Consider the following 27,811-nt stretch of genomic DNA (forward strand, 5'->3'; position numbering starts at 1 on the left):
GAGCATTCACACATCTTGCCCCGTTTCTGGAATGCTCTCCCTCCAGCTGTTGATCCCTCCAGAGATGCCAACTCTTTGGACATTTTTAAATGTACCCATCTTTTTCCCTTGCATTACGGTTCTCCCTAGTTTTATTGATTGCATTGTTATATGTCCACCACTTCTTACCCTGTGGTTTTAAACACTGTGTAGTAAACTTTCTTTGTTTCTGATCTGTTCATCGTTCAGCTGTGCACTGCCGCATGGTGATTGTTTGACCATACATGCTGGCACATTTTACTGTGTATTCTTTGCTACTGTGTTTTGTTGTACGACTTATTAAGTGTACAGAGACCCCTGGGGTGATGTTGCACTATAAATAAATACAAACTGAACCGTACTCTATCTATGGGGATATTTTGTCCTCACAGGGATAGTTGATTAATAGTCTACATGCACACTATAATGGTAAATAAGAAACACCTTTTCAGCTGAACAAATTTTTATTGAAAGCCAGCCATAAAATAATTACATCACAAGTAATGCTGAACCAAAAGATTAAACTAAAAGCAACTCTAACCTGGAAAAGTAACAGGCGGAGAAATTTTGGATAAAATTGCACATTTACATGAATCAGCATGTCCCTTTCCTATTTATACATATCCATGTCATTTGATATCCTATACTGACCATGCAAACAGTAATGATTTATACATCTAAACTAAAAAAACAGTACAAAGAATAGCAAAAACAAATCAATGAAGTACAACAACCCAACCGCACAACACAGACAGACCTCTATAAAAGACCTGTCTTGTGTAACTAGGACCATACAGTTTAAATACAATTAGCCATCAGCTCAACATAAGTCTTGTCTCAATACAAGAAAAAAAATACCCAACACCTGTCTAAATGTTAGGGTTCCAGTTTGGCTTTGTGCCAAACCCTCTTGATCTTTGACCAACCCCATATGCATGGTAAGAGTGCCAAACGATAGTCTCGAACAGATACCCTGTAATTTCTCTTTTTATTTTATACTAAGTTGTATGACAGTGCCACTCCCTGAAATATCTGATGTTCAACAATTCAGGCTATTTTTGGTGGGCAACACTCTCATGCAAAGAAGTATAAGCCTTGCATCAGTTTCTCTTCTCTTTGTATTGGATATGTTCTGTTCTGTTTTGCCATTGTCAGCCACAAGGTGGAGCTGTTGATTTGCATTGCTGTAGACCTACATATCTACAGCAGAGCTAGAAAGCCAAGCCAGATACAGAACTGTAATTGTGTGACACCATTACTATACTGTATGATAACCACAAACCAAAAAGTAAACAAAAGTGTAAATGTGTTAATTGATAAAAGGCATCCATACTGATTAATGTAAAAAGAGGATTAGTGTATTCCTTGAGAATACTGTAACCTTCAAGATGGAATGAGTGAGGCAAGATACTGTAGAAGGCAGTCTTAAGATGTGATTTCAATCACTCAGATGTTAGCATTAGACAACGTAATCTGCACTACCGCAGCATACAACTAATTTGCAGCATGTAATAATTCACCCTCACAGATGGAAATCAATCGATGATGTGCAAACAGGTGGAAATAGATGTGATTTAAATCTAAAATCACACTAGATTTATATCATCATCGCTCATGTTTTCATAGATGGGAGGCCGGATCGGCAGAACTTCAAAAGGAAATGGTTACAGAGACATGTCATCAGACAGTGAGCACTCAGACAGTGTGCGCTCCCGCCTCTCGTGTGTGGTGATGTAGTGGAGGAGGTCAACAGACGTCACGACGCCGAAAACCATATACCTTGGGCAAGTGGACCCATCAGCCATATCTAGAGGGACAGAGTTGTTAGCAGTTACACTGACATTGCTGGACAAACAACGGAACAAATGGGCATGATAAAGAAAGTCTTACTCGCTATGATTTTCCATCCAAATTAATTACAACCCAAATCATGCGATTATGAACATTGTCCAACACCTCTGTGTCCAGGTAATCATAACTCATTTAGGTCAAAATCCAGCATTTGGCTCATTGACAGCATGGAAATAACGAGTAAAGAATTTGGCATTCCCCCCCGTAGATCAAGGATATCACAACACAAAGCTGGCAATTGTTCAACACAAACAAGCCTAAACGCATCTCTTGAGAGGTTATGCAACAACGGGAACTTCCTTTTACTGGAATCGAGAGTTGTTTTTGTCATGCGTCACATAATAGGGCTGGCGAGGAACTACAACCCTCTGGATACAGATACCACACAAAAAGTTACTTCCATTATACTGTATGGCTGTGTAACACAGTAGTAGATGTGTAATGTGTGTTCAGCAGAGCAGTCATGTCATTAAATATGTCAAACTTAAGCCAAATTGTTTCTTATTTGTTTCTTATTCAAATGTAATATTGTACTTTAATGATCATCCACTTCCAACAAAATTTGTGTGTAGGTCGGAGAGACTTATTGTCTACATTAGCCAAGAACACAAGAGCCTATCCCCATTTCAATGCACTAGACCCCTGTGAGATGGATTGTTGAGGTGGAGCGCAACACCTACCATCAGGTACCATTACTACTCATACACTCGAGTCAGGATCGAATCCATAACCTTGAAGTCCAGAGGCGAGAGCTCTATCGACTGAGCTATCCGGACACAATATGTCTCAGACGTGTAACTGCTGAGGCAGAACAGTAAAATCCTTAGTGTTAATTTACTCATTTGTAACTTTGACAGGGTACAACATTTGGTTACATTTGTACCCTCTCAGAGTTAAATGAACACTAAGAATTTTACTGTGAAGAGACCACGTAAAAATAAACTGTTGCCTCTGTACCACAGTACACGCATAACCCATGTTGGTTGGCGCCATTACACAAATCTGTGTTGAATCTCTGCTCTGTGAAGATGCAGATCCCTAAAATGGAAAATGGCTGACTTTGGGAGGAGTTTGTTCCCTTCTGCCATGATAACACCTTTGTTTTGTTATAAGCACGAATACAGCTCCTGGCGAGGACTGGTGGACCTTGGTGCCACCATATGAGCTTGGCGGAAATACCAACACGCCCTTATTTACTTAAGCCACCCCAACGAAAAATGTCAGCACCATGATTTAATCTCAGGTCCTCAAGGCTGTGAAGAAGGTAAATAAGGCTTACTCAAACCTCTCATGTGAGTGTTTGTTGAAGCTTATCTCTTTCTAGTGATAAACAGCCTGTAAAGCTGCGCTGATGCAATAACTTTGTGCTGTTGATTATCAGTTAAGTTGGAATATATAGGGGACATGGCTTAATAGGAAAAACCCACCATGAATGACAAATGACTTACTATTACCTGGAGATGAGGCAGTGGACATTTTACTAATGACCCCTGAACCATGCAGCTCTGGGTGTTTATTGGTCAAGAGAGGATGGTCACCTGGCCAACAAAACAGAGCAGTGTGTGTCTCTGAGAAATTTGTTCTCTACTCACCACTCTCATAAGTCAGAAGAGATACAGTATATGGCAAAGCAAGAGTGGGCCAAATTGAAACCATGACATGGGACAGTAGTCAGGGGATATTAGCAGAAAGATTTCCAATCTTGGAATAAATTCCTTACCAAAAAGAATCTTCACCAATGTGTTTGTAAAAGGTGTCTAGTAACACATCTCACAAAGACTGAAATGCAGTTTCCCTAGGAGAATTTTTGACAGCTGCTGAAAGTTGGGGTACCCACCATTTCCCTGCATTTCCATGCAGGGGAAAAACAAAAACAAATTTTAATTCTGTTTTAAGTAGCATGTGAGGGGTCAAACTAGGGTGTTTTTATGATTCTGAATCCATTGCAAGCATTTGTTTTGCACCAAAACCACTTGGGCTAAAAACAGCCCAATCTCAATCTCTTTTTACACAAAAAGTATACCTGGAAAAGGATGGCTATGGCCATTTTTAGCCCAAGGAGTGGTTTTGGTGCAAAACAAATGCTTGCAATGGATTCAGAATCATAAAAACACCCTAGTTTGACCCCTCACATGCTACTTAAAACAGAATTAAAATTTGATTTTTTTTTTCCCTGCATGGAAATGCAGGGAAATGGTGGGTACCCCAACTTTCAGCAGCTGTCAAAAATTCTCCTAGGGAAACTGCATTTCAGTCTTTGTGAGATGTGTTACTAGACACCTTTACAAACACATTGGTGAAGATTTTTTTTGGTAAGGAATTTATTCCAAGATTTTTTTAATATCCCCTGACTACAGGAAGAGAAAGACAGGAAGGATAACAAATGTTTACTTACATTGGAGCTGCTCATGCACCACCAGGGCAAAATGATCCGTTTCTAGGATACGGGACACTTTTCCCAGGTTATCTGTCAGGCGCACCTGAGAAAGGGAAAGCATGCGAGGTTGGACATATGGCCGGATAAGCAACGCCTCAAAGCATCCATTGACATCAACATGTTTTTACCAGATTCTACAGCATTCTGAAACTCGTATAAATGTATACAAGATAAACCATTTTTAATCCCCGGAGGGAGATTCAAGTGTCATAGCAGTAAGACCGAAACGGTAGCACAAGTGCTACCATATATCTTTTAGAAATAGTCTAACAACAGTCTATGACTGTCATAATATATCGTTGCTGTCGAGTAGAAACCTTGTATCGCCACATTTTCTATTTGTTTTATATATTTTTGTAATGTAATGCCCTGCTTCGTCATACAACCATGTCACACAGAAGTAGCAAAAAATAGCAGATCTACAAGCTCACAAAGCGTCATGATGTGACATGAGCTTGTACAAAGATCTGCTATTTTTGCAACCTTTCTGAAGTCAAAGTTTAACACAGCTTAATGTGTCTGGGGATTTCATAAATATTGAACCAATGAAAAATATTAACAAAAGCTTAATATTCACTACATTGGATCCCCCCCCCCCCCATTTCCTGAAAAGTAATGGTTTTGGACATATGAGGTTTCCACCTGACAGGGCCGATATGTGGGCCTATACGTTTGTCTGCATATCTCCATGTGACTATGGCCACGCACATGTGTGGTTGTAGTCATGTGCATTTGACTAACCTGTTTGAACTGCTTGTAGAGCACCTTGCTGACAGGGTCTGAGGGCTTCACTTTCCCGGCCAACACGGAGGCCAGCATGTTCCCCAGAGTCACCATTCCCAGAATCACACTGTGTACAAAGACACACGCAGATAACACACCATTGATCATGGTTTCACGATCAACTCTGTTGTCTAAAATAATGGCAATTGTTCTATAAGTGCAAAAGCATTGTATTCAAATGTAACAGTTTGGTGTACCCTGATTCGTCAACAACTGGGGCTTGGTCAAAGGCTCTCTCTTTAAATATCTTGATGGTCTTCTGACAGGAGACCGAGGGCAGGACTGTAAGGGGTGCAGAGAGATTCAGACCCTGCAGAGTCAGATTCCACCACCTAATACACAGGGGGTTGGAGGCAGGTTTTAGTAGAGAGAGAGGGGAGGGGTAGAAGATTTAGAACGGTTATGGAACATGGTATAATCTAGCCCTAGAATCACTATGATTGTGCCATAAAGTTTACTTGGGGTCAGCTCTTGTCATCTAGTTTCATTTTCATTTTGATGTTGCAACAGAAAATGTGTAGTTAGTAAAATATCCACTTTTCAGTGAAATTCACTCGCAATCAATTATGTGTGCTCTATGGCTGTGTACAGTATATGGAAAACTTGAAATGTATGGAATATCATAACCAGTTTAGGGCTAGGTATAATCGGGTGTTTTCCCCACACAGGAGTGAATTGTGACTAATGCACAGTAAATTCCTCAGTGTTAATTTAACTCGGAGAGTGTAAACATTTTGTGTCAACTTTTACATTTAAAGGTATTCTAGGCAACTTTAAGCCTACGTTTTAAAAACATTTATATATATATTTTTTCCCCCTCTATCAGCCACTATATAATGATGCTGGGGTGTTTTCCTGCATTGAAACACAGTCCTCTTTCTGAAATCCGTATTTTCCCTACTATTTATGTTTTGACATCCGGGTATCCGGGATGTAAATGAAATGAAGTGCATGTGCGTGTGTGCGCGTCCGTGTGAACTGTCCCATCAGCGTCAGGTGGCGAGTTCGAGTGAAACCGAATGGAACCGAGTCCAGCCTGAGTGCACCCGACCAAAAATGAGCGGCAGCCATCTTTTCTGACCGCTATTTTAAAGGAATTTACTTATAAGACATCGTTTGGATAGAGTTTAGTTGTTTAACTTCATTATGTGGTCAATTAATCATGACAGAGCCTATTCAAAAATAAAAATTCAGAGAACCGGCAGGGGCGGGCAGTGACACGCATTGTATCCGAATAAAGCGACCTATTTTCGGCATGGCCCTTTCAGAAGTCCCTCTGCGTCACTTGTCTGGTGGTCGGGGAAACAAAATGCTGATGAGGAGGGGGGGGGGGTTGAGTGGAGGGGCGGTGTTTGACAACAGTTTTTTTTTTTTTTTAATCTCTGAAGTTGCCTAGTTCAATTAATTGTACTGCATTTAGCTGTGATGGAATTAACAATATGGAAGAGTCACATGCTTCTTAGATTAGCTGTGACAGTTATTTTCACACCAACATTTCAGCTAGAAAGCTTTCATCAGACACACACACACACACACACACACACACACACACACACACACACACACACACACACACGTTATTAAGTCTATTTATTTTGCAGCTGACATTTCTCACCATGGCTTAGAGACCATCAGGTCATCTGGGCTGAGGAAACCTTTTTCACACATCCACTTGTCGCTTAGGAACTTGGACCTAGAAGTAAGCAGACCAGGGAGTCATTAGAGCAGATTAGTCTCAGGGTTTTAAGTCAGGACCAGACGCAGTCAAGCGTTGCTCCCATCCCCCACCTCCTCCTAAACTTACATGTAGTTGCGGATAGAGTCTGGCAGGATGACCACACAGCGCTGTCCCTCCTTCAGCTCCTGTGCCACTCTTACGGCTGCTGCCATGGCTGTGCCAGAGCTGCCACCTGCAGTAACACACATTGTATCAAATATAAAACTAGTGGTAAATAAGGCATTTATAATCTCCGCCTGACAACAGAATAGAGTCAATTTAAGCTTGCAGGCATAACCTGCCAAGTTGCTGTTCAACCTAAACCAACGACTGAACAGCGTTAGTGAATGTTAAATTCAAACCTACCACACAGGAGTCCCTCATCTCTGATCAGCATGCGTGACATGGCGAAAGATTCCTCATCATTGGACTTGTACCATTGGTCCACCAACTGCAAGAGGAGTCGGGTAAGGGTTAGAACAACAGCACAATTATCCACTTTAACTCTATATACTTGGTTTACCAGTGTCCCCAGGGGAGTTACACTTGGTCCCCTCCTTCCCCCCCCCTCCCCATGTACAAGAAATCTCTTTATTTACAATGATAAGCAAATGTTTGCCTATTATGACATTGCCCAGAATAGGGACGCTAGGGTTCATGTGGTTAATGACATGTTTCTGAATTACGAACAGATAACAAACACACTTACAGATCTATCCATCACTGTGGGGATGAAGTCGTATCCAATGCCCTCCACTTCATACTGAGTCTTATCAGTCTTATTCAGCTCTTCTGGTTCAGCCAGGATTGAGCCTTCAGGGTCTACTCCCACAATCTACGACAAATAAATAACATTGCTGATGATATTTGTCAATCCAGCATCACACAATCATAAGTACATCACCATCGGTTTTAATGCCGTCATATTGGGCTGTATACAGGAACAAAGTTATCTTGGTTATCTTGAAGCTTTTGCAATGTGTATTATCTTTATCAAAGACAATTTATGTTCATTGGCATGCAGTCACGTGCCACTTTTGGGGGAAACTAATATGCAACAATAAGCTTACCAATGGTGTATCAGCGGGATTTAATAACACACCGACTGATGGATCAAAATGATGGTACGGCACACAAGTCTGCCATAAACATTCCTTTAGATTTAGCATTAGGAAAACAGAGTCAAAATAGTGTCAGCGCCTTGCCTTGATGTTGGGGCATCTCTCCTTCAGCTTGCGGGCAATGCCAGTGATGGTGCCCCCTGTGCCAGCTCCAGCCACCAACATGTCCAATTTACCTAGAAGGAAAGGGTACACTTTAACCTTCATTAAAAGATACATTATTTGGCATGTTATACATAGCTTGTGTCTAAAAAAATATTTTTCTGTTAACACTAACCACATACCGTCACATTGTTCCAGAATCTCCTCAGCTGTAGTATCATAGTGAGCCAAGGGGTTGCTGGGGTTACGATACTGGTCGAGGATGTGAGAGTTGGGGATCTCGTTTTTCAGACGCCAAGCCACACCAACGTGGGATTCTGGCGAATCAAAGCTTGCAGCAGTAGGAGTGCGCACAATCTCCGCCCCAAGGGCTCTCAGTACATCCACCTGGGAACATAGGACCAGATTTCAATTATAGACATCTGATATAAAATGTCCCCAGAAGGAGCCATGAATAGTAATGTGAAAATTACCACCTCACCTTTTCCATGCTCATCTTCTCAGGCATGACGATGATGCAGCGGTAGCCTTTGACTGCGGATGCGAGGGCCAGGCCGATGCCTACAGTCAACCAGAGATAAGAGTGAGTCATTATAATGTAACGTAACTAAATGGATACGGACTGTGGATTGTACTGTGAAGCATCATTATGCATGTATCCCCTTTTTTATGGCCCGTAATGTACCTGTGTTTCCAGAGGTGGGTTCAATGATGGTGTCCCCTGGTTTGAGCAGGCCAGCTTTCTCAGCATCTTCCACCATCCGCAAGGCAATCCTGTCCTTCACACTTCCTCCAGCGTTGAAGAACTCACACTTGGCCACTGAACACAGACATTTCACGTGGGAGGTCATTTCATGTCACTTAACACATACGTTGGAGGCCATTTCATGTCAGTAAACACAGACAGTCACATGGGAGGTCATTTCATGTCACTAAGCTCAATGAGTGGCTATAGTTCAGCGAGTCTGTATGGGTTATCAATGTAGATTAAACAAACCCAAAAATATTTTATGTGCACTTTTGTGGTACTTGAAATGTCATTTAGCAGCATTCTGTTGCTGCTAATGTAGAATCTGCATAGCCTTGTGACCCATTATCTGAATGTTATCTGCCACATTTAAAATACCTGTACTGTTACTGTCTGCTAAATACCTAAACTGCTATCATTCATTAAATCGAAGAGCATTGTCAGTGCCAAGAGAGGTAATCCAATTAAGTTAAACACCCTTGATAAGATGATCCTCAAAATAAGAATTCTGTGCAATTAATTAAATCTACTTTAGAGCACCAGTCAGTACAGTTCATGTTGCCCAAGCCAAAGGGTATTACAAGAAACGACTGAGCCGATTTTGAGAATTAAAGAAGGTCAACTAAAGGTCCAGAACTTTTCCATACACACTCACTTGCAAGTCTAGACTAAAAGACTAATCTCAGTCACGTGAAAACCATAGAAGTATGGATACAAGGTCCTTTGTTTCATTAAGCCATGGGAACAAACCAGAGATTGATATTCGACAATTACAGGGGTGCACAATGGCATTCTTTGGAAAGAAGCTTAAATTATGGCTATGACAGGGTTCCTCTTGAGTGAACCCTGCAACCTCATGGAGCCAGTAGTATAACACTTTACAGACTAGCACATACTGTACAAAAAACAACTTTCCAAAACAACTTTCTAAGTGCTGGGAAGAGCATAGCTGATGTCCTAAACAAGTCACTGATAAGGGCCTGATACAACACTGGCTTATGAGGACATGAGTATGACACACCATGTACCACTGCAGCCCCCTGGCTCGCTCTCTTGCAATACCTCTTGGCTTCAGAACCTGACCACCCAAATCATGTGGGAGTCACGATTCAGTCTGGTGTCACCTTAGACCAGTCACCATTCCATGCCAAAACCACCCTCCCCTCCCTATTTACACCACACTGGCTCTTAACTTTGCCAACCAAGAGACAGCAAGTCTTTCATGTTCATCTCCCCACCTCCTGGAGGCCACTACCTCAGACAAAACCCCTACAGTCACAGAGTGTTGACGTGAAGGACAGAGGAAAAGGCTATGTGATACCTTAATGTTCCTGTTGTTGTACCAAAGGGTTCTTGGTGCAAGTAAACAGGATTGTCCCACCTCACCTAAGCCTCACCTAAGCAGTTCCTCCATTTGAAAGCCTAACATTTATCCACATGCCGGCATGCTACATTCCTTAAAAGTTATTGCAGTCTCAAACCCAATGACTGTGCAGTGCTCAAGACCACTGCCTTCCCAACCACACAAATCCCAGCTCAATCAGGACCAAATCCTCTCATTTTCTTGTTTCAGTGAAGAGAAAAACACAAGCTGAAAATAATGCAGTTGAGTAAAAGTTTACCCTCAAGCCTATTTATACTTCGCCCAAAAATTATGATCGTGAAGTAGATTTTAGTGTCCATCTATACAATTTACATTGGTAGGTGTGTGGGTCACATGATATCTGTTGGCTGAGGCACACCGAGCGGCTGCCAGCCAGTTCTCCAAAATATGTAAATAACACAGACCGAAACAAAAACATGTTGCTAGCCAAGTTATTTCAGGAACCAATCAGTGTGCAGTGCAAATGATACTCAACCTTGCGTCTGAATCAGCCTTAATACAACATGGAATGTAACAAGGGCTAATTCAAACCTTAACAAGCCAAGCTTAGACAGTACCAGTGAAAAGAACTTTACTACAATTTGTACATTTGACAGAAAATATGTTATTAAAACATATACAGTACATATTCAAAGGTCCTAGTCAGATAGGCCTAAAAGAACAATGCATTTCCACTTTCATTGGATAACAAGAATTATTTCTCATGAGCAATTTCTGAACTGTCCCATGGGTCTTTAAAAAAAAAAAGGTTTGTGATTGGATGTGTTAAAGATAGAGTTTGTGTATTTGTGAGTGTCACATGATTTTTTAATTTAATATTTTTTTTTGCAATTACTCACAAAGCTCACACTTGAGTCCGAAGGCTTTGTTGATCTTATTCATACGGACCAGTGGTGTGTCTCCGATCCTCCTGAGGATGTTGGGAAGGATACTGGGTGCTTTTGTGCTGTGAGAACACATTTTTAAAAGAATGTTGAAACACAAGCCAGAAAATTCAGAATCCTGGCTGATTCACTTTTTCTTCATGAAATGTATTTTCCTAGTATCAACTCAATCTTCCCCAATAAGAGGAAGGGTTGTGAGTCTCTCAAAGTCACAGGTTATTTTTTCATTTACGCTGCACCTCTCTAGTTGCTTTGATAATGCCACTTATGTTCCCCCAAATACCATGATCAAGCACAGCCTGCTGCAGTGGACTTACTGATATATTATATGAGTACTTTATTGATTTCATGGAACCAGTAGAGCAGAAATTGTCAATGTCAAAACCGGAAAAGCTGTACTGGATGCGTAAAAAATAGACCACACATACAGTACACCCATTAACTCCTGTATTAGAAACTGAAATGTTATGATACATATACTGTAGGTGAAGGAACTGTGTACACCTAGGTTGATAGTGTCACTGTTGACACTACACTTTAAAGTGCATCTTATTTCTAAGTGACTCACCTTACTGGATGGGTGTGAGGTGACTCAGAATTGGGCATGCCTAGTCGCCACGTGCACCTGCTAGGCAAGTCAGGGCGGATCCACACCCTACCGTCGCTGGCCACGTCTCCCTTCTCCATCTCATTCTGACTTTTGTCCTCGTTCACGTGGGATGATCCGTTTGTAACCCTGAAGCCATCTTTGTCTCCAGTAACATGGGCTGATCCATTCATGGACAACTTCAAGGTTTTTGCATCTCCATTTGTGTGGGTCATGGCATCTCCACTGAGGTGAAGTTGCGCATTGCGAAGTTTAGCTGCATGGGGGCAGATGGAAGGAATAGGACTCACATCTGTGCTGGAAGGAACGGAAGGCATGTCTCACCTGTAAGGAGAAAAGAGATATAATGCACTAGGTTTAGAGACAAGTACACTGCTCAAAAAGGGAACACTTTGATCCCTTAATTATTTTGAGTTTTCATGAACTGTGTACATACTGCTAACAAAAACTGCCCAAAAGAATTAAGGGATCAAAGTGTTCCCTTTATTTTTTTGAGCAGTGTACATTGCCTGATTGTACAGAATTAAGTACGGGTGAATGACCTCCCCCGCTACCTTGATAAACAACTTTTGTTTTGGTTATTTGCAAAGCAGTTGTTCCTTTTGATATCAGTACAATATTGCCAGATAAACCACACAATACAAAATAGCATAGCAAGCATATACTATATTCAGCAAAAATACTTAATAGAATATGTAACCAAAGATAAGAAAACAGGCTGCACAGCTTTCTTCAGTCTAGTCAAGGACATGTCTGAAAAACATGTACTGAAAGATCACATAAGGCCAGAAACCTTCCAAAGCAACAGGTCAGGATAACATTCCCACCAGATTTTTAAGACATTCAGCTGAAGTCATCACTCACTGCATAACCTATATAACAAACTTGTCCATCGAACAACTTGGTAACTAATTTTCCTCATGAATTCAAACTGCAGAAACAAAAAAGAAAGAAAATGTTAACCCTGTAACTACTGTCTCCGTTTTGTGTTCCGTATCAAAAGGTATTAGAAAGCATCATATACTGTATGAACAAATGAGATGACAGTTCACACAATCTGCCGTTTGTAGAGGAGAGGCTAATGCAGTCGAGTGAAGGCATAAAGTTGTCTCTCCAGCTTGACAAAACAGAATTGATACTCTTTAGGTCTAATGCGAACTAAATAGGTCCCCTGGGTGGGAGTGGTGTGTGACTTTTGAAGTTACAATAAGTAACTACATAGCATATTAGTTCACAAAATATCTGGAGAGAGTATAATGGCACTAAATTAAGATTTCAAGGTCAATCAAGAAGTTAAAATGTCTAGCTAGGATATCAACCTTTATAGATAAAAGAGCTCTTGAAATATTGGCAGGGGCACTTGTTCAATGGCATTTTGACTATACCAGCACATGCTGGTACACTAGCATCCCTAAGATCAAGAAGCTATAGAACTTAAAATAAATGAGTTAGGTTGATCCTTAAACCAAAAACACATCTCCTCCCTGCTCATTTTATTAGCCTCAAAGGGCTCAAATTGGAGGAGAGTATCATATTAAAATGGATTTTGTCACAAAAAATGTCAACGAATCAATAGAATGGCATAGAAAGTATTTTGCTAAATCAACTAAAGTGCAAAACATGGTTCTCTCTTTGGACAGATCAAATGCGCCAACCGCCAATAAAAGTTTCTTCTGTGCCTATAAGTATGGCCACAAGAAGAGAAAACCACTACACTAGTAGCCTGGCAAGATGGCCGTTATATAACACAGCACACACTGCATCCATGAACTGAAACAGCTGGGTTAAATCACACTCAATACACACACGCACACATATGTACACACACACACACACACACACACACACACACACGTGCATATATGTACACACGTGACTTACGCACACATGTGCTGCACACACATAACACACAAAAAGCCAGAATAAAGAATAAGAGGGCATTAACTGAATTAGACAAAGCTGACAAGAAAATAAAAATAATAATCAAAACTTCAAGAATTCATTGTAGGAATAGTTTTTCATATTGGTGTGGTGATGTACAGAATAATCTCACAGCTCAACGTTTTTAACTGCCTTCTGCCCCATTCACTGTACACTAAATATCTTCGCTGAAGAATAGATGATCTACAAGCTCACATCGCTCCACAGCACGACTTTGTGAGCTTGTAGATCTACCATTTTCGCAGAATGTTGACCCCAGAATAGGGATGCCATGGGTTAACTACTTGAACTATGAATAGATGTTCTTCGTAACTATCTCCTTAAAGGACCCTGGTGTTATGGCCCTGCAACCTGAACCCTGCTTCTCAGCCCACAAGATGATGGCAGTGCACACTGGAGGTGTGTCCATCAGCTGCAACAGACACCACCAGTGCGTGAGTGCTGAGTGTGTATAATAACATGGCGTGCAGAAAATAACACTGCATCTGAGACAGCAAAACAGATTCACATGCTCATTATTGCTCTCATGCAAACATGGGGTAAAATAGGGAAAGGTTGATACTCTTCAGGTTTATTTACCACTTTAATAATTTTGGCCCCATTTTGGGCCGGTCGTTAAAGGAAAAGAAAATATTCAAAACATGTCAGAAAATGTAAACCTTAAAAAATTGCAGATCTACAATCACAACAGGTTGCGATGTGATTGCGACACATTGTGAGCTTGTAGATCTGCTATTTTTGACAGGACATAAGTGGTGAAGGTGCACAATAAATGCTGTATTCAGGTAAAATAATTGTTCATCCAGTATGGATGAAAATGGCAATAAATTTAAGTTGGCAATTCTCAATGATTTGATATGATAATTGTGGTACATCCAACGAAATATGAAAATGGGGTCAAAGAATGTGACACTTTAACAGAATACTTTTTGATGTAACTTCATACACTTTTGGAAGATGACCATGAAATGATCATCTTGGTCTTAAGCCTATTTACCTTAACTAGGCTAATCCCTTTTAGTTACACTGGTAGGAGCATAGTGTGTGAACCTGATGAGACCACACATTCATTAAGTCAGGACAGTAGCCAACCTCTCAGAACCCATACCAGTAGCCTACATGAAAGCATTGAACATCATTTATTACTTAAGCAAGCTTATAATACTAATATGTTAAGCGTAGGGTATAAAACAAGTGTCCTCTCTATACTAAAGAAAGACAAAAAAAAAAATGATGAACATATTCCAGATAATCAGAGCAGACCAGACACCCATGAACCCATTCATCAGTGAGAATAACACATTCGATTATTTAGTATTAGCCCATTTATAATAGGATTCTGAAGTACTACTGGGAATTCAATTCATTGTGATTCAGTGATAGTCAACATTGTATTGACAAAATTGGCAATAAGTGATGGATTCTGTGTGGTTCTTATGTTAAGAGGTGGCTAATATTTAAAACCATAACTCCATTTAGGAGATTCAGATGCACCTCCATAAGTGTAAGGGGAATATTCAGTTGCAGTTTTGCAGTAAAGTACAATTATTTACGGTCTACATAGTGATTGTTAAAGATGATGCAATAACCTAGCATAGACATGATCTGGCTGGTCAGGATGCTATGACGAATACCAAAACGCTCGCCCCAAAACATAGTCGCCCCGGGGCATTTCCGGCGGCATTCACCTGGTATTCCTAAACGTAACCTCAGTAAACTATGCCTAAACCTACCCTTACCCCTAAACTTAACCTCAGTCAAACTATGCCTAACCCTAAACATATTTCTAAACGTATCCTCAGTAAAACAAATACAAGAACCACTGGGTCCGCGACAAAATGGGGGCGAGCGTGTTTTGGGGCGAGTATTCCTGTTACATGATGTAGCATTGTTTCATCATACAAGGTTATTGTCATCCACGCAGGCGCCGGTTGATGTTTCTGGTTACAATAGTGTTTAGTAGACAGTCAAAATGTACTCTACAGACAGAGGGAAAAAAACTAGATTGTCCAAGAAACCGTGGTAAAGTTTTGCGCAGCGTGTAACGCTAATCCTGATGATGGAGCGCATGTGGCGAATCACTCTGAATGAAAGCACCTAAATGGCTTGAACACAGAGCCTATAGCTTTAAATCATCATTCCATTTCTTAAAGACAAAAAGAATGTTCACTCACCGTTTTGTCAGTGAAGCTAATGAAGGCAACTGGATGCGATTATGATGTTAACCTTTCGTGTAACTCAGGCAGACTAAATAAAAGACTAGCCGTAGTAGGCTGACTACTAGTAGGCTCACCTCACCTCATGCTTAAAAGGGAGAAAACGCTAGCCAACCTGATTGGAGGATTCTTCTTTGGTGTTTACGTTCATTGGCTGTGGTGGGGGAGGCTTAGCAAGTTCGCCCTCCAATCAGGGCTCAAATATCTGTCGGGCCCCCGCCTTGGACGAGTAGAAAGTAGATAGTCGCAGGGGCCAATTTAAACATCCCAAGATAGAAGAGCTGGCACACAGCATCACAAACATAAAAGAGCAATAAAACAACACTGACTTGTTTACCAATTTTAAGTGTATTACCGGCATTGTATGATACAATATAAAATATTGCCACAATTTCTAATAATATTTTTTGAAAGTGTTGATAGGCAACAGTTTGAGAATTTTATCAAATTTGCAGCAGATGAGGCCATCTGGAAAACGCCACATCATACAGTAGGTGTTGTTCACTTGCTTTTCCCCTTCTTTTTTAACCTAAACCAAGCACATTTTATAGTTTATGGTAATCATTGCCAGATTTTGCTCCAACATGAGAGCTTGCGGGCGTTAGTTTTATGTACTATATAATCATCATTATAGTCAAACCCAGAAGGGTCTGGCAAACAAATATTTGTCATGGAACCAGTAGTGTCAACCTAGCCACAATGTTCCTTCAACTTCTTCAAAAACTGACACCCACAGACACAAAAATCACGATGCTGACATTTCTCAAAATACTGCAAGAATGTGTAAGTGTGTAGGGCAGGGCTACTCAACTTAAAGGAGGAGTTCACCCAAAAAATTACTTATTTTCTATCAATTACACACCCCATGAAGCCTTGATTTCATGGATTTATTTTTGTTTTTGTGGCATTCCTAAGACAATAATTTGATGACCGTGTGTATTTCCGGTAGGAGACACAAATAATCTAATTTGTGTCTCCTACCGGATACATTAGCCGGTAGGAGACGGGAATCAAATTATTATCTTAGGAATGCGACAAAAACCAAAAATAATCCATGGATTCAAGGCTTCATAGGGTGTGCAATTGATAGAAAATAAGTAATCTTTTGGGTGAACTCCTCCTTTAAGATGGCTCAGGGGCCACTCAGCAAAATACCAAAAGTCCAAGGGGCCGCCATAAAAATGACGGTCCTATTTTGGATTTTTCGATTTTGTAACACACAAGAAAATGTACATTTTAACATCATATTCTTTTCACTGTACCAGTTTATTTTGTGTGTATGTCCAGTGGCATCAGTTCAGCAAAAGCTAAGGTATGGCAAGGTTAGGGTTGCCAACTCCCAGAGATTGAAATAAGGGACACCTATCGGCGCACGGCGCGCGGCCGGAAAAATGTGGGGGTCAAACCCCCCCAAAAACCTGAAATGCATAGAAAACTATGCATTATACCTGTAACACAGGTACCTGACGCACCTGTATGTATGTCTGTCTGTTTTTGAAAAATGTTTTAGCAACCCATATATTTGAACGGAAATGTATATTTTTATACTGTGCTTAAAAAGTAGCGCTGGTGTAGGGGTAGGGGCCCTAAAATAATGTGTCAATACTCATGGAAGAATAAGCAACTTTGTTACCATCAGCATACTGTTGAGCAGAGGTCAGTGTCAAGAGTGATCTCACTGGCCGAATGATGTATTGATTGTAAACATGTGATCATACAGTGAGTGCATTATCCATTTCTGGAGTGGCGGTAAATAGATAAGCTATATACATAATTAATCTGCCAAACCTTTCTTTGTATAACTGATTACAAGTTTCCAGGTTTTGCTTCCGTTTAAGCCGCTAGTAATAAAGTGTAGGGCAGCTTTACATACACTGTAATGACAACTATTGCATGGTGCACAGGGCCATGTACAAAATAAATTATAAAGGAGAAATCATTTAAACTGAACTATCAAAAACTATGCAGTGTAAGTGAGGAAAAAGAGTTATATTCAATACAAATCTTTTAAATTTAATGACACATTGTTATTTTCAAACACACAAAAGAAATCAATAAAAGAAAAACAAGTTTGTCACATTTTGGTCATTCATGACACCTTTCCATTAGGCTGGCGTTGAACTGGGAGAACAGAATAAAAACAGGCTGCGGTTGAATACAGGGGTAGATGTAGACGGTGTGGGGAGGGCTTTTGGCCTCGTCTCCAGTTCAGAACCTTCCTGAACGCTCCCTGTCTCTTGAGCGGCGTCTCTCGCGGTCACGGCCACCTCCGCCTCCGCCTCCAGCTCCAGCTCCACCTCCGCCTCCGCCTCCACCTCCACCTCCGCCTCCACCTCCACCTCCGCCTCTAGGCCTGTCCCTTGAGCGAGAACGCCTCTCTCTGGAACGAGACCTAGACCTACCACCGGTATGTCTTCTGAGGAGGAGAAGAAAGGAGGCGTTATGAAACAGCTTTATAACGTTTTGTGCACAATAATTGGTTTCAGAATCAGAATCTATGTACCCCTTCCTCCTGCGTCCATAGAGCTCTCTCCTAAGTTCACGGGAGATGGGTTTCAGATGCATGAAGTTACAGAAGCCACCACGGGTGCACTCTCTGTGGAGAAAGAGGGCATTGCAGTTTAAGGCTATGAGGAAAAAGCAGGAAAACATCAATGTCGCAGAAGAATCTTAGTCTATGTGCAGAGTGACTGACAAATCCAATATTTGGACTATTGGAATCAGATTGGAAACTAACAAATGGAAAAGTGAAAGCTTTGAATCACATTCTAAAGGTTATTTTAAATGAGATTCGAATCTGATTTCTAGTAAAGATGTGTCTCGATCTGGACACTGAAAAGTTCAAGTGCATAAAGTAATCTTACTTTATGCACTTGAACTTTTCAGTGTCCAGATCCTCAACGTTAACTTAACTCCAAGAGTAATGATTTTTTGGAGATTCTACACTGCAGTACTGACCCCATTTCATACTGGCGACAACAGGCTTCTCTGAAGTCTGTGACCGGAGACAGTTCGGCATGGACGGCTTGTGCATTGAACCACCGGTTATTTAGGTCCATCACTGCCTTCTCAGCATCCTCCTCACGGCGGAACTGTAAAAAATAAGTAAGAGGCATATTATACATATAAGTGTTCAATGCAGACAAGCATGGCAGTGGTAAATGTGTGTGTGTATGTGCGTCAAACGCACACATACACAAAACCAACCTTCACATACACGTTCCCAACCAGGTGGTCTCCAAGGTTATCGCACACGTTCATTTCCTCCACCTCTCCATATTTTTCTTCCATTTCTGTGAAGACCTCCTAGAGCAGCAGAGGATACAGAGAGAAAGGAAAATAGAGATGCAACAGTGATGTATATTGATAGATCTGTGTTAATAATCATTTGTCCAGTCAGTGTCATAACTGGCCTAATGTCAAGTTCATATAAAATGTCAGGCAGTCTCAGATTACTTCTCTCTATGCGAGGCCACTGGCTGCTCAGATAACACTCTCTTACTCTAACTTCCACTAACTTTGTTTTGGTCTGATGGGCTCGGCTTGACTGCCAGAGTATTTTCATAATGTACTCACCCAGTGCCAAGCGATTTTCGAGCGATTTTCGTGTTTTTAGGAGTTTTAAAGTTGTCATAAAAGTTTAGATCCATATTTATCGATCGATTCACTGTGTGTTTCCGGAGCAGGAGTCTCTGACTATTGCTCCGGATGCAAAACATTGCACCCGGAGCTAGTGTCCCCTTCGCTACAAGCCGTTGGAAATGCGCGTCTCCTCGGAAAAATTGACACAAAAAAAAGAAGAGAGATACAGGCGAAAGAAAAAAAACTACAAACATGGAGTCGACGGGAACGGAATGACGTTATATCCACTATTTCCGTATCCGTTTGTGCTACAGTTTTACTGCTCCCTTCGGATTCAAGATTAGACCTCTCCTTCTCTAAAATAACAATAATTACAAACGTGCGTCTAACGCGTCGACGGCCAAGTGGACAAACTAGCAATTGACTCGATAACGCGTCGACGGCAGTCAAAGAGTTAATAGTAGGTTAATCTCGTATTGTTTTAAAAACTTTCTGAACATTTAGGTCACGCCAACTCTGGACACACAACTGAACTTGAGTTGATTAAGCATGGAGGAAATTGGTTGCCACGGAAACAAACCAAGATAGCCGCCACTGACGAAAACGTGTGATATCTCTCATCCAACGAAAGGATTCCACCTCCGCCCGGAAGCTCTCCACTGTCAAATCCATTATGTCATATGTTTATGTTACCAAACTGATAAGGGTCATGTTCAATGTTTTTAACTTTCTGCAAATTTTCATATCTTCATGCTGGCTTTTGTGACTTTGTACACAGTCCCCAGGACTGCTACAACAAAATAAAGAGCAGCAGCAGAGTAGGCTCTGCCCCCTGACTACAGTTGGCTAGCTGTATGGAAACCACCACCAAACTGCTCAACTATTACGCCATCACTGTTAACAAGAACAAGTGACTCATCGCATTCCAACCGACACTGACCTCCACAAAGATTTATACCCTCAAGGACCCTGCTACGTCTCACACTGTGCTTTTACACTGGGCAGGGACCTGATGTGAACCCCGCTGGCTTCCTCCCACCGATGGGGATGCTGATCTCTACGTATTTCATCAGTGTTAGGACTAAAGGTAGATTAAAGGGCGGATATCCAACCCGCAACATAAACACATCAACTCTTTTCATATTCCACTACTAGCCTTTGCAGCAAGACAACAATGCACTGTAACACTTAACATGGATAATTTTATCGTTTTTCAGTGATTAAATAAAAGCATTAGAAGTGCTATATCCTCAAACCTATGGCAAACTCCAGGAATGGTGACACTCCCGTATTATCACCAGAAATTCTATATTTCAGTATTGAAGATCTATTGCATAAAAGTAGTAAATATGCTAAATTCTTCTACTTGCTTCTGGGACCGCATCCCAACTAACATTAAAAAAAATATGTCAAAGTGTCTGCTTATCTGCTATGGGTTTTCAACCACTCTGCAGACTGGATATTTCCCATCCATCTTTAAAACAGCCGTTTTATGACCGCTCTTGAAAACAAAACAAATAATTAATTATGGAATTATAGACTACTACTCTGCAATAGACCAAAAAAGCGTTGGGAAAACTGGCAGGGGAACTCATTGCAAACTCACTTCCTGTAGCACTCTATAGTAGGCACTAGGCAGGCACTCACCTCAAAGAACTCATCATAGTGCTCCTGCATTTCCACATCACTGACAGCACCTAGTGGCAATAGTAGAGAATTACACACTAAATATAGCTAAAGGCTGCCAGTTACTCAACACAGGTTAATTGTTACAAAACCTGCATAAAGCAGCTCTGGACAGCAGTAAACTTGTTTGACAGTACTTAAGAGATAATTTGATGTCAAACCATTCAGTTAACTAGTCAAAGACTCAACTTCAGTAAAATATTAACAGCAGTTTAAAGCAGCACTATGTAACTTTTTGTTAATGAATAAAATGTAATTGTGTACAATATTATATAACTTGTACACAGGATCTGACACATTTTGAGTCAAGATTCAATGTATCCCCTGAGCAAGCAGGCGGGCTCTATTAGCTCAATGGTAAAAATGTCAGCACTTACGCAGGAAACCGGGTTCAAATTCAGGGTAGAAGAGGAAAGTTACATAGTGCAGCTTTAAACAAAATAAAGCAAAAGGCACAGGAAGGAAGACAGAACACATTCACCCACAGAGAAAGTAACATCCATTTGCCCCAAACTATGTTGATGATGACACATTACGCTTCCAGTATTATGTAGTTGCTGGAAGCCATTAGTTGTGGATACACCTAATTCAGCAACAGACTCCCTAAGTGTAACAAATAGTCAGTGCTTGCTAGTGCAATTAAAATGTCAGTATTCCCAAAAAGACCAAATAAAAATCTGTCTTCTGGACAGGTCTCCAATGATGCACATTTATTTATATAGTACATTATATAGAATGTAAAATTGTGATCATTTAAAAAGACAGCGGCTATCTTCTTCTATCACTGACAACATTTCATATTTATACCATAGAAAGCTTTGTTAAATGTTTAACTCTGTCCCAGTGCTAGAATTTCAGGAACTAATGTTTATCTGGAGTGTCTCCAAGGCAACAAAGAGAAGTACAGTATTACCCCACAAGCACAATATGAGACCAACATTACAGTTACCCCTGTGGGTGGGTGTACAGTAGGATTAAATTCAGCATCACAAAATCATTCTAGGGTGTAAGTATTGGAAGGTTATCCTATGAACTTGTGTTCTATTTTTGCATTCAGATCTCCAGAAGGTAATTGTCATCATAGGGAAGCATATGTATTTCAAGAAGTAGATTTTTAGATTCACAGAAACAAACGATTAAACATTAGGTGGGGTAGCTTATACATTTACACTAACTGAAATATGCTATGGCAGTCTACAAACCCAGAATTACCATTTCATATTTTTGGGATGATGTCAGATAAAGAGAAAGGTGGGTGCATGAAAAGAGTGTGTGTTTTTGAGACCCACAGGTCACTGTTAAGGGGTACACAACTTACAGTTCAAACCGTCAGCAGACTGGGCACTGTTTTGAGGATTACGGTAAATGTTCAAGAGGGCAATTGTCTGAAATACAAAATGTACATTAGTGAGATTTGGTTTTATGCAGAAGATTTTACATAAACAGGCTAATTTGTAACAGACTCAAAAATAGTCTCCAAAAAGCCCCAGAAAAGGATTACATAGAATTAAAAAAATACATAATCATCATCATCCACTCCACTGGTCCAGGCTGCTGCAATTGCAAAAATCAGAAAGCACAAGTGAAAATCTCAGAATGTAAAATGAGACCAAACATTTTTTTCCCTCTCAGTCAGTCAGTCTGGGAGATGGATTGCTGAGGTGGAGAGCAAGTTACATCTACCATCAGCTCAGTACTTAACACACGGCTAAGTCACCCAAGCCTTAGTACTAATACACCGAGTTGGCGGTGCCCGGGATCAAATCTAGGACCTTGGGGTCCGACTGAGCTACCCGGACACAATTTATTTTAGCATTTCATTAACAAAATAAAAAAAATCTAAAAATGTTAATATAAAATGTACTGTATGTAATGTTATGTCAAAGTTATTAGCATCCACTCTGAGATTTTCAACATGACAACACAAGATTACCCATTATTATATGGTTTTGTAGGGACACGGAACAAAAACAAGAGGCAAAAATGTTATAATCAGAGGGGTACTTACTATTTACACAACTTAGTCTACTAATTTTCCAAATTATGATATATGTACGGTAATAAGTCTATAACAGATGCTAGGAGAGCATCTATGCAATCTAGGAATCCATCCGTAAAAAAATAATTTAACCTCTGGGGCAAGCTCGTTTCAAAACCAGACACTGAGGCTTTCGGTCGTGACCCTTTTCGATAATTTTATTGACCGCTCTATCTGGTTCTTCCTGTGTTTACAGTCTGACCAGCAACAGCACTGCAAAAGAAACATGGAGTCAACAGACGAGCTGTTTTATGTTGTTCTTTTGCATGTTGCTAAAGTACACAAAATTCCATATTTAAAACTTCAGCACCTTTGTCTGAGGTGCTTGTTAGAACAGTGAAATGTGTTGGCAAACTTGGCATGTCTGCCTAGTGCCTACACAGGATTTGGAAAATAATTTATCAAGCTTTGCCCACGTATAGTCACTAATTTTTAATGCATGCAATTAGAAATTTCGGAACGATACAAAAATCCTCCCCAGGACACAGGATATAAAAAAAATCCACTTGAAAATGTCAACGTAGCCAACTGTCAGTGCTCATATCACTGTCACTTGCAAACGGTGTTTAGCTGGTGCGATTGACATCAATTGGAGCCTTCCAGAAGCATTGTACGCACCGAGTAAATTCCACACATGGACGCGCATAGGCCCGTCTGATGTAGCCCGGGGCGTAATAAGGAGTCTATAATGTCAACACACAGAACCCGAGAACTCAAGGAATTCAAGTTTTTCTCAAATTTGTTTTCAACATATTTAAGGGTCAATGGACAGTGGGAGAAATGTAATCTGTTCTCAGGTTATTTTGATTTGAAAGATATACACACAATTACATATATGTTTTTGTTTTGAGAGGCATATTGAGGAGCACCACACCCTAACATTTGTTTTTGTTTTTTTGGGGGGGGGGGGGATCGAGCATTTTTTTTTACTTTGCATTAAGGTTTTTTTTCTGCGAGGCTGCGATCAATCACTAGTATAAATATTTCCCGCTTTTAGCACCCCCTGCTACCAGTACTGAGACCAACCCTCCAGAGCACTGCATCTGCTATTAGACGCAGAACTTAAAAAAAGTGAAAGAAGCGGGATTCAGCTAGAATGAAAACCTGGAGGGCTGAGAGAGGACTGGAGCAGAGGCACTTACAGTGGGAGCCGTCGGCCGTCTGTTCACTGTTTTGGGGGTTACGGTAGATGTTTTGTATCAAGATGGTCTGCAGAGGGAAAAATAAAGATATATATTTATAAAAAATAAATGTATTATCCTCCCCCAAAACTACAAATGCAGACTTTGAGGATTAAAGTTTATCATAAACAAAATCCAGGACCTAGAGGAACCTGGTAGTGATGGGGAGTGGAGGAGGGCGGTCTCTGACCCATACGACCTTAGGAAGAGGATGGGGGTACTTCTTGGACCTAGAAGCTGGTAGTAAGTTGGGGCGGAAAATGCCTGGACTTAAAACTTTGAAAGAAGAAAAGGACACCAAATTCTTTTTGGGAGGTTGCCAGAACTTGACTGGTGGAAACAGGTTTTGGGGCTTCAGTATTTGTAGTTCATTCCTCTTCTGGGACGATTATGTCTTATGCCTGAATAAAAGTTAAGGAGCAGGAGGCTCATTCCTGGTTTGCACACACTCAAAGACAAAATACGAAAATATCTAGCAAAGATTATCCCAACATTTGGTTATCTGAATGATTACAAACACCCATGACCTGCAGACAACTTGGAAAATACAAAGGAAACATCCATTTTAAAAGTGTGTGTGTGTGTGTTACACACACACACATGTAACCCTTAAAAGTGAAACTGTAAGTACTATCGATTAGAGCCAGACCGATAAACAGTTGGCCAATATTGGCTTATGGATGGCAGACATTAAGCGCACATGTGTCTAACCCAGTAAAAAGTGCTTGACATAGTTTTATGTCAGTCAAAACTCTGTATTAGCTAGCTACATAGCTCAAGCTGCATACCTTTGTCACAACCGAAATTGAGGGATCCATGCTAAAAGTGAGCATGTGAATATCGGATATATCGAAGTAATTGTTTTTACAACCAAAATTGGTATTGGCCACAAAAACCCATTATTGGTCAGGCTCTACTATCGATTAGGCTAGACCCCAGAATACTCAAGTAGTGGAAAACATCAACAATCAAAATTATCTTTACATACTACAGTAACAATGTAGTATATCTGACAGCTCTTACAGTACTTGTACAACAGTTGCAAAGCTTAGCCAAGAAATGCCATCAACAAATTAGTATCTTTGATGCATTATAATCATTGCACTTAATTACATCAGCAAGGTGTAAGCATCTCTTACATTAGCAACTTCTTGATTATCACATTGAAAGTCATTACAATTAGCAACTTCGAGACCTGGAAAAAAAGTGTTATATATTAAGACTTCCAAGGTGATGGTGAACCATCCCCACATGAAGCTGAGCATTGTCCTTAAATTAAAAGTTAGATTTAGGCAGCATCATTACAAAAGTCCATTCACATGAAAATGTATAACATAAAAGTCAGTGTGATTTATGCCAAAAGAATTCAACTGTTAAAAGATAGAGAAATGCATTATGGAGAATATAAATCATTAAAACAGTATTTAAAGATAACCTGCTCATAACATTTTATAAAGCAGAATAATTCACACAAAGTACTAAATAGTGTTGAGCAAAAACATAATGGAAAGCCTTGATATGACACCTACCTCCATACAGGTATGGCTATATTACATTCTTGGGTTACAATATATTTCAGCACTAGTAGCCTCAACTTACCTGGCTGAACGTGGGCTTGTTGTGCAATCTCGAGCAGCGGTCGCCATGTCGACAGGCACCAATTTTAAAATAAAAGGAGCAGTTCACCCTTTAAAAAAAACAACAAGACAATGGTGAAATGAGGGGGGGTAGTACAGTAATTAATGTTCTTCGGGTAATATATGATTGTCTAAATGTATAACAGATTCCATTTTATTTCAAGGTCTTTATCCGGTGGCAAAGTAACTAAGTACATTTACTAGTACTGTACTTAAGTACAATTGAGGTATTTGTACTTTACTTTCCAATACTTTTACTCCACAACATCCTTTTAATTTATTTGAAAACTTTAATTACTAGTTACTTTGTAGATTTTTATTATTACTACAAAACATTCAGTACCCACTTCAGCCCTATAATCCATTTGAAAATAGCCGATCTACAAGCTCACAATAGATCTGCTATTTTCAAAAACATGTATACATTTGAGAACTTGAAATAGGACATTCTGCATAATGAGTACTTTTACTTTTGATACTTCAAGTACATGTTGATGTCAATACTTAAGTACTTTTACTCAAGTACATTTTGAATTCCAGACTTTTACTTGTAACAGAGTATTTCCATATTGCAGTATAGATACGTTTACTTAAGTAAAAAATGCGAGTACTTTTTCCACCACTGTCTTTATGACGGGCAAAAGCTCACGACACCCTGACCCAACTCAACTTGAGGGTCGCACATTGCGGCGGTTAGTTGCTGGTTGTCTTCATTCATTCGATTGTTCCCCCAAGAAAAACGTGCCTGCTAATTCCCAGCATTATGCTTGATCGTGGTAATTTCACCCACGCAAATTGTACCAACTATACTTAAGCCTCTTAACTTGACTTTTTAACACAGTTATGAAGAAATAATAGCAATGAAAGTAAACACATTAATTAAGATGTTAGTTACGTTACGTTAGCATTAGCGAGTGGTAGCATCAGCTAATGCCTGAACGCTAGTCTTAACTTTAATCCAACCAACCAGTTCTTGCATTATTATTATACATGATACGACCAAGAGGGAGGGAAAAGTACCAACGGCTGAAGAAAAGCATACAATAGTAAAGTTATAACTCAAATTACTCACTTATCTTTTTCAGTGCCGAAGATGGACGCCAAGTATTCTGCCATCTTGGATGGAGCTACAATAGGCGCTTCGCAGTGTTGCCAGATTTTGTGAGATAAATAAGCAACCGGAAAACAAGCCCAAAAGAAGCAGTAGGTCACATGAGCACTTTAAACCTTTGCGTCGGATATTTGAAAATAGCCGATCTACAAGCTCATGCGACGTGTTGTGAGCTTGTAGATCAGCTATTTTCAAAAACTCTTGTAATAAATACAAAAAAATATATTAAAAAAAAAAGAAACATTCTAACAACACAAATGCTCCCTGGCACAAAACATTTTCATGAAAATATTTGAGAGCCACTGGTTTAAAAAATAATTAAAACATTTGGAAGCAAGCCTAAATAAGCAACTAACACTTTAGAAATTAGCCCAAAAACCCGCAACAACCAATATTTACAAGCAACTTACCAGAAAAACAAGCCCAAAATCGCTTATAATAAGCAGACATGGCAACACTGGCTACAATGGTCGCTTCCGGCTTGATATTTTCAAAGTAAGAGCAATTGTTTACGCATGGTGAAGTAGGAACAAGGATTCAAAAATGTTTTACATCAATATTAAGCTGTAAATAAAGTATGCTATATCAAGTATTTGTGTTTTGAATACTTTTTATTTAAAAACGGTACAAAACAGCTCGGAGGCAGCTAGAACAAGTAGTCCTCTAACGTGTTATGCTGTGTGAATGTTGATTGATTGAATACTTTCTTAAACAGAAATGTAAACAGCACGAGTACAGTCAAATACTTGGTCTAAAAGGATTACACC

At 40.1% G+C, this 27,811-nt stretch overlaps 2 protein-coding genes across 3 annotated transcripts; both read right to left on the minus strand.

The window, feature by feature from the left end:
• Nucleotides 1-463: 463 nt before the first annotated feature.
• Nucleotides 464-15,898, minus strand: LOC308073450 (cystathionine beta-synthase-like). Its single transcript, XM_080412372.1, has 15 exons — nt 15,768-15,898; nt 11,614-11,976; nt 11,001-11,107; nt 8,715-8,849; nt 8,511-8,590; nt 8,212-8,416; nt 8,012-8,103; nt 7,516-7,641; nt 7,173-7,257; nt 6,894-6,999; nt 6,705-6,782; nt 5,287-5,421; nt 5,048-5,156; nt 4,265-4,349; nt 464-1,825 (listed from the first exon to the last, which is right to left on the minus strand). Exons 2-15 carry the CDS (start codon nt 11,967-11,969, stop codon nt 1,683-1,685), a joined length of 1,842 nt encoding a protein of 613 aa, XP_080268498.1. The 5' UTR covers nt 11,970-11,976; nt 15,768-15,898; the 3' UTR covers nt 464-1,682.
• Nucleotides 15,899-17,777: 1,879 nt separating this feature from the next.
• Nucleotides 17,778-27,081, minus strand: LOC308073641 (splicing factor U2AF 35 kDa subunit-like). Of its 2 annotated transcripts, none has more exons than XM_080412664.1 (8): nt 27,006-27,081; nt 25,896-25,983; nt 22,396-22,462; nt 21,039-21,088; nt 19,017-19,115; nt 18,768-18,901; nt 18,313-18,405; nt 17,778-18,222 (listed from the first exon to the last, which is right to left on the minus strand). In XM_080412664.1, the coding sequence occupies exons 1-8, from the start codon at nt 27,047-27,049 to the stop codon at nt 18,018-18,020; spliced, it is 780 nt and encodes a 259-aa protein (XP_080268790.1). In that variant the 5' UTR covers nt 27,050-27,081; the 3' UTR covers nt 17,778-18,017. The 2 variants fall into 2 exon arrangements, with proteins under 2 accessions (XP_080268790.1, XP_080268789.1); XM_080412663.1 differs by having other exon boundaries at nt 17,778-18,225.
• Nucleotides 27,082-27,811: the final 730 nt, after the last annotated feature.

Source organism: Gymnoscopelus braueri (genome assembly GCF_963280865.1).
Source record: "Gymnoscopelus braueri genome assembly, chromosome: 18".
In the NCBI taxonomy this organism is placed as follows: Eukaryota; Metazoa; Chordata; class Actinopteri; order Myctophiformes; family Myctophidae; genus Gymnoscopelus; species Gymnoscopelus braueri.

Coding starts and splice junctions, on each gene's coding strand:
- LOC308073641 (XM_080412663.1), bottom strand. CDS start 27,049: ATGGCAGAATACTTGGCGTCCATCTTCGGCACTGAAAAAGATAA. Junction 25,984..27,005: donor TTCGGCACTGAAAAAGATAA/GTGAGTAATTTG, acceptor TTTTTTTTAAAG/GGTGAACTGCTCCTTTTATT. Junction 21,089..22,395: donor GTCTGCTGACGGTTTGAACT/GTAAGTTGTGTA, acceptor TATTGCCACTAG/GTGCTGTCAGTGATGTGGAA.
- LOC308073450 (XM_080412372.1), bottom strand. CDS start 11,969: ATGCCTTCCGTTCCTTCCAGCACAGATGTGAGTCCTATTCCTTCCATC. Junction 8,591..8,714: donor ACCCACCTCTGGAAACACAG/GTACATTACGGG, acceptor GGTTGACTGTAG/GCATCGGCCTGGCCCTCGCA. Junction 8,417..8,510: donor AGAAGATGAGCATGGAAAAG/GTGAGGTGGTAA, acceptor CTATGTTCCCAG/GTGGATGTACTGAGAGCCCT.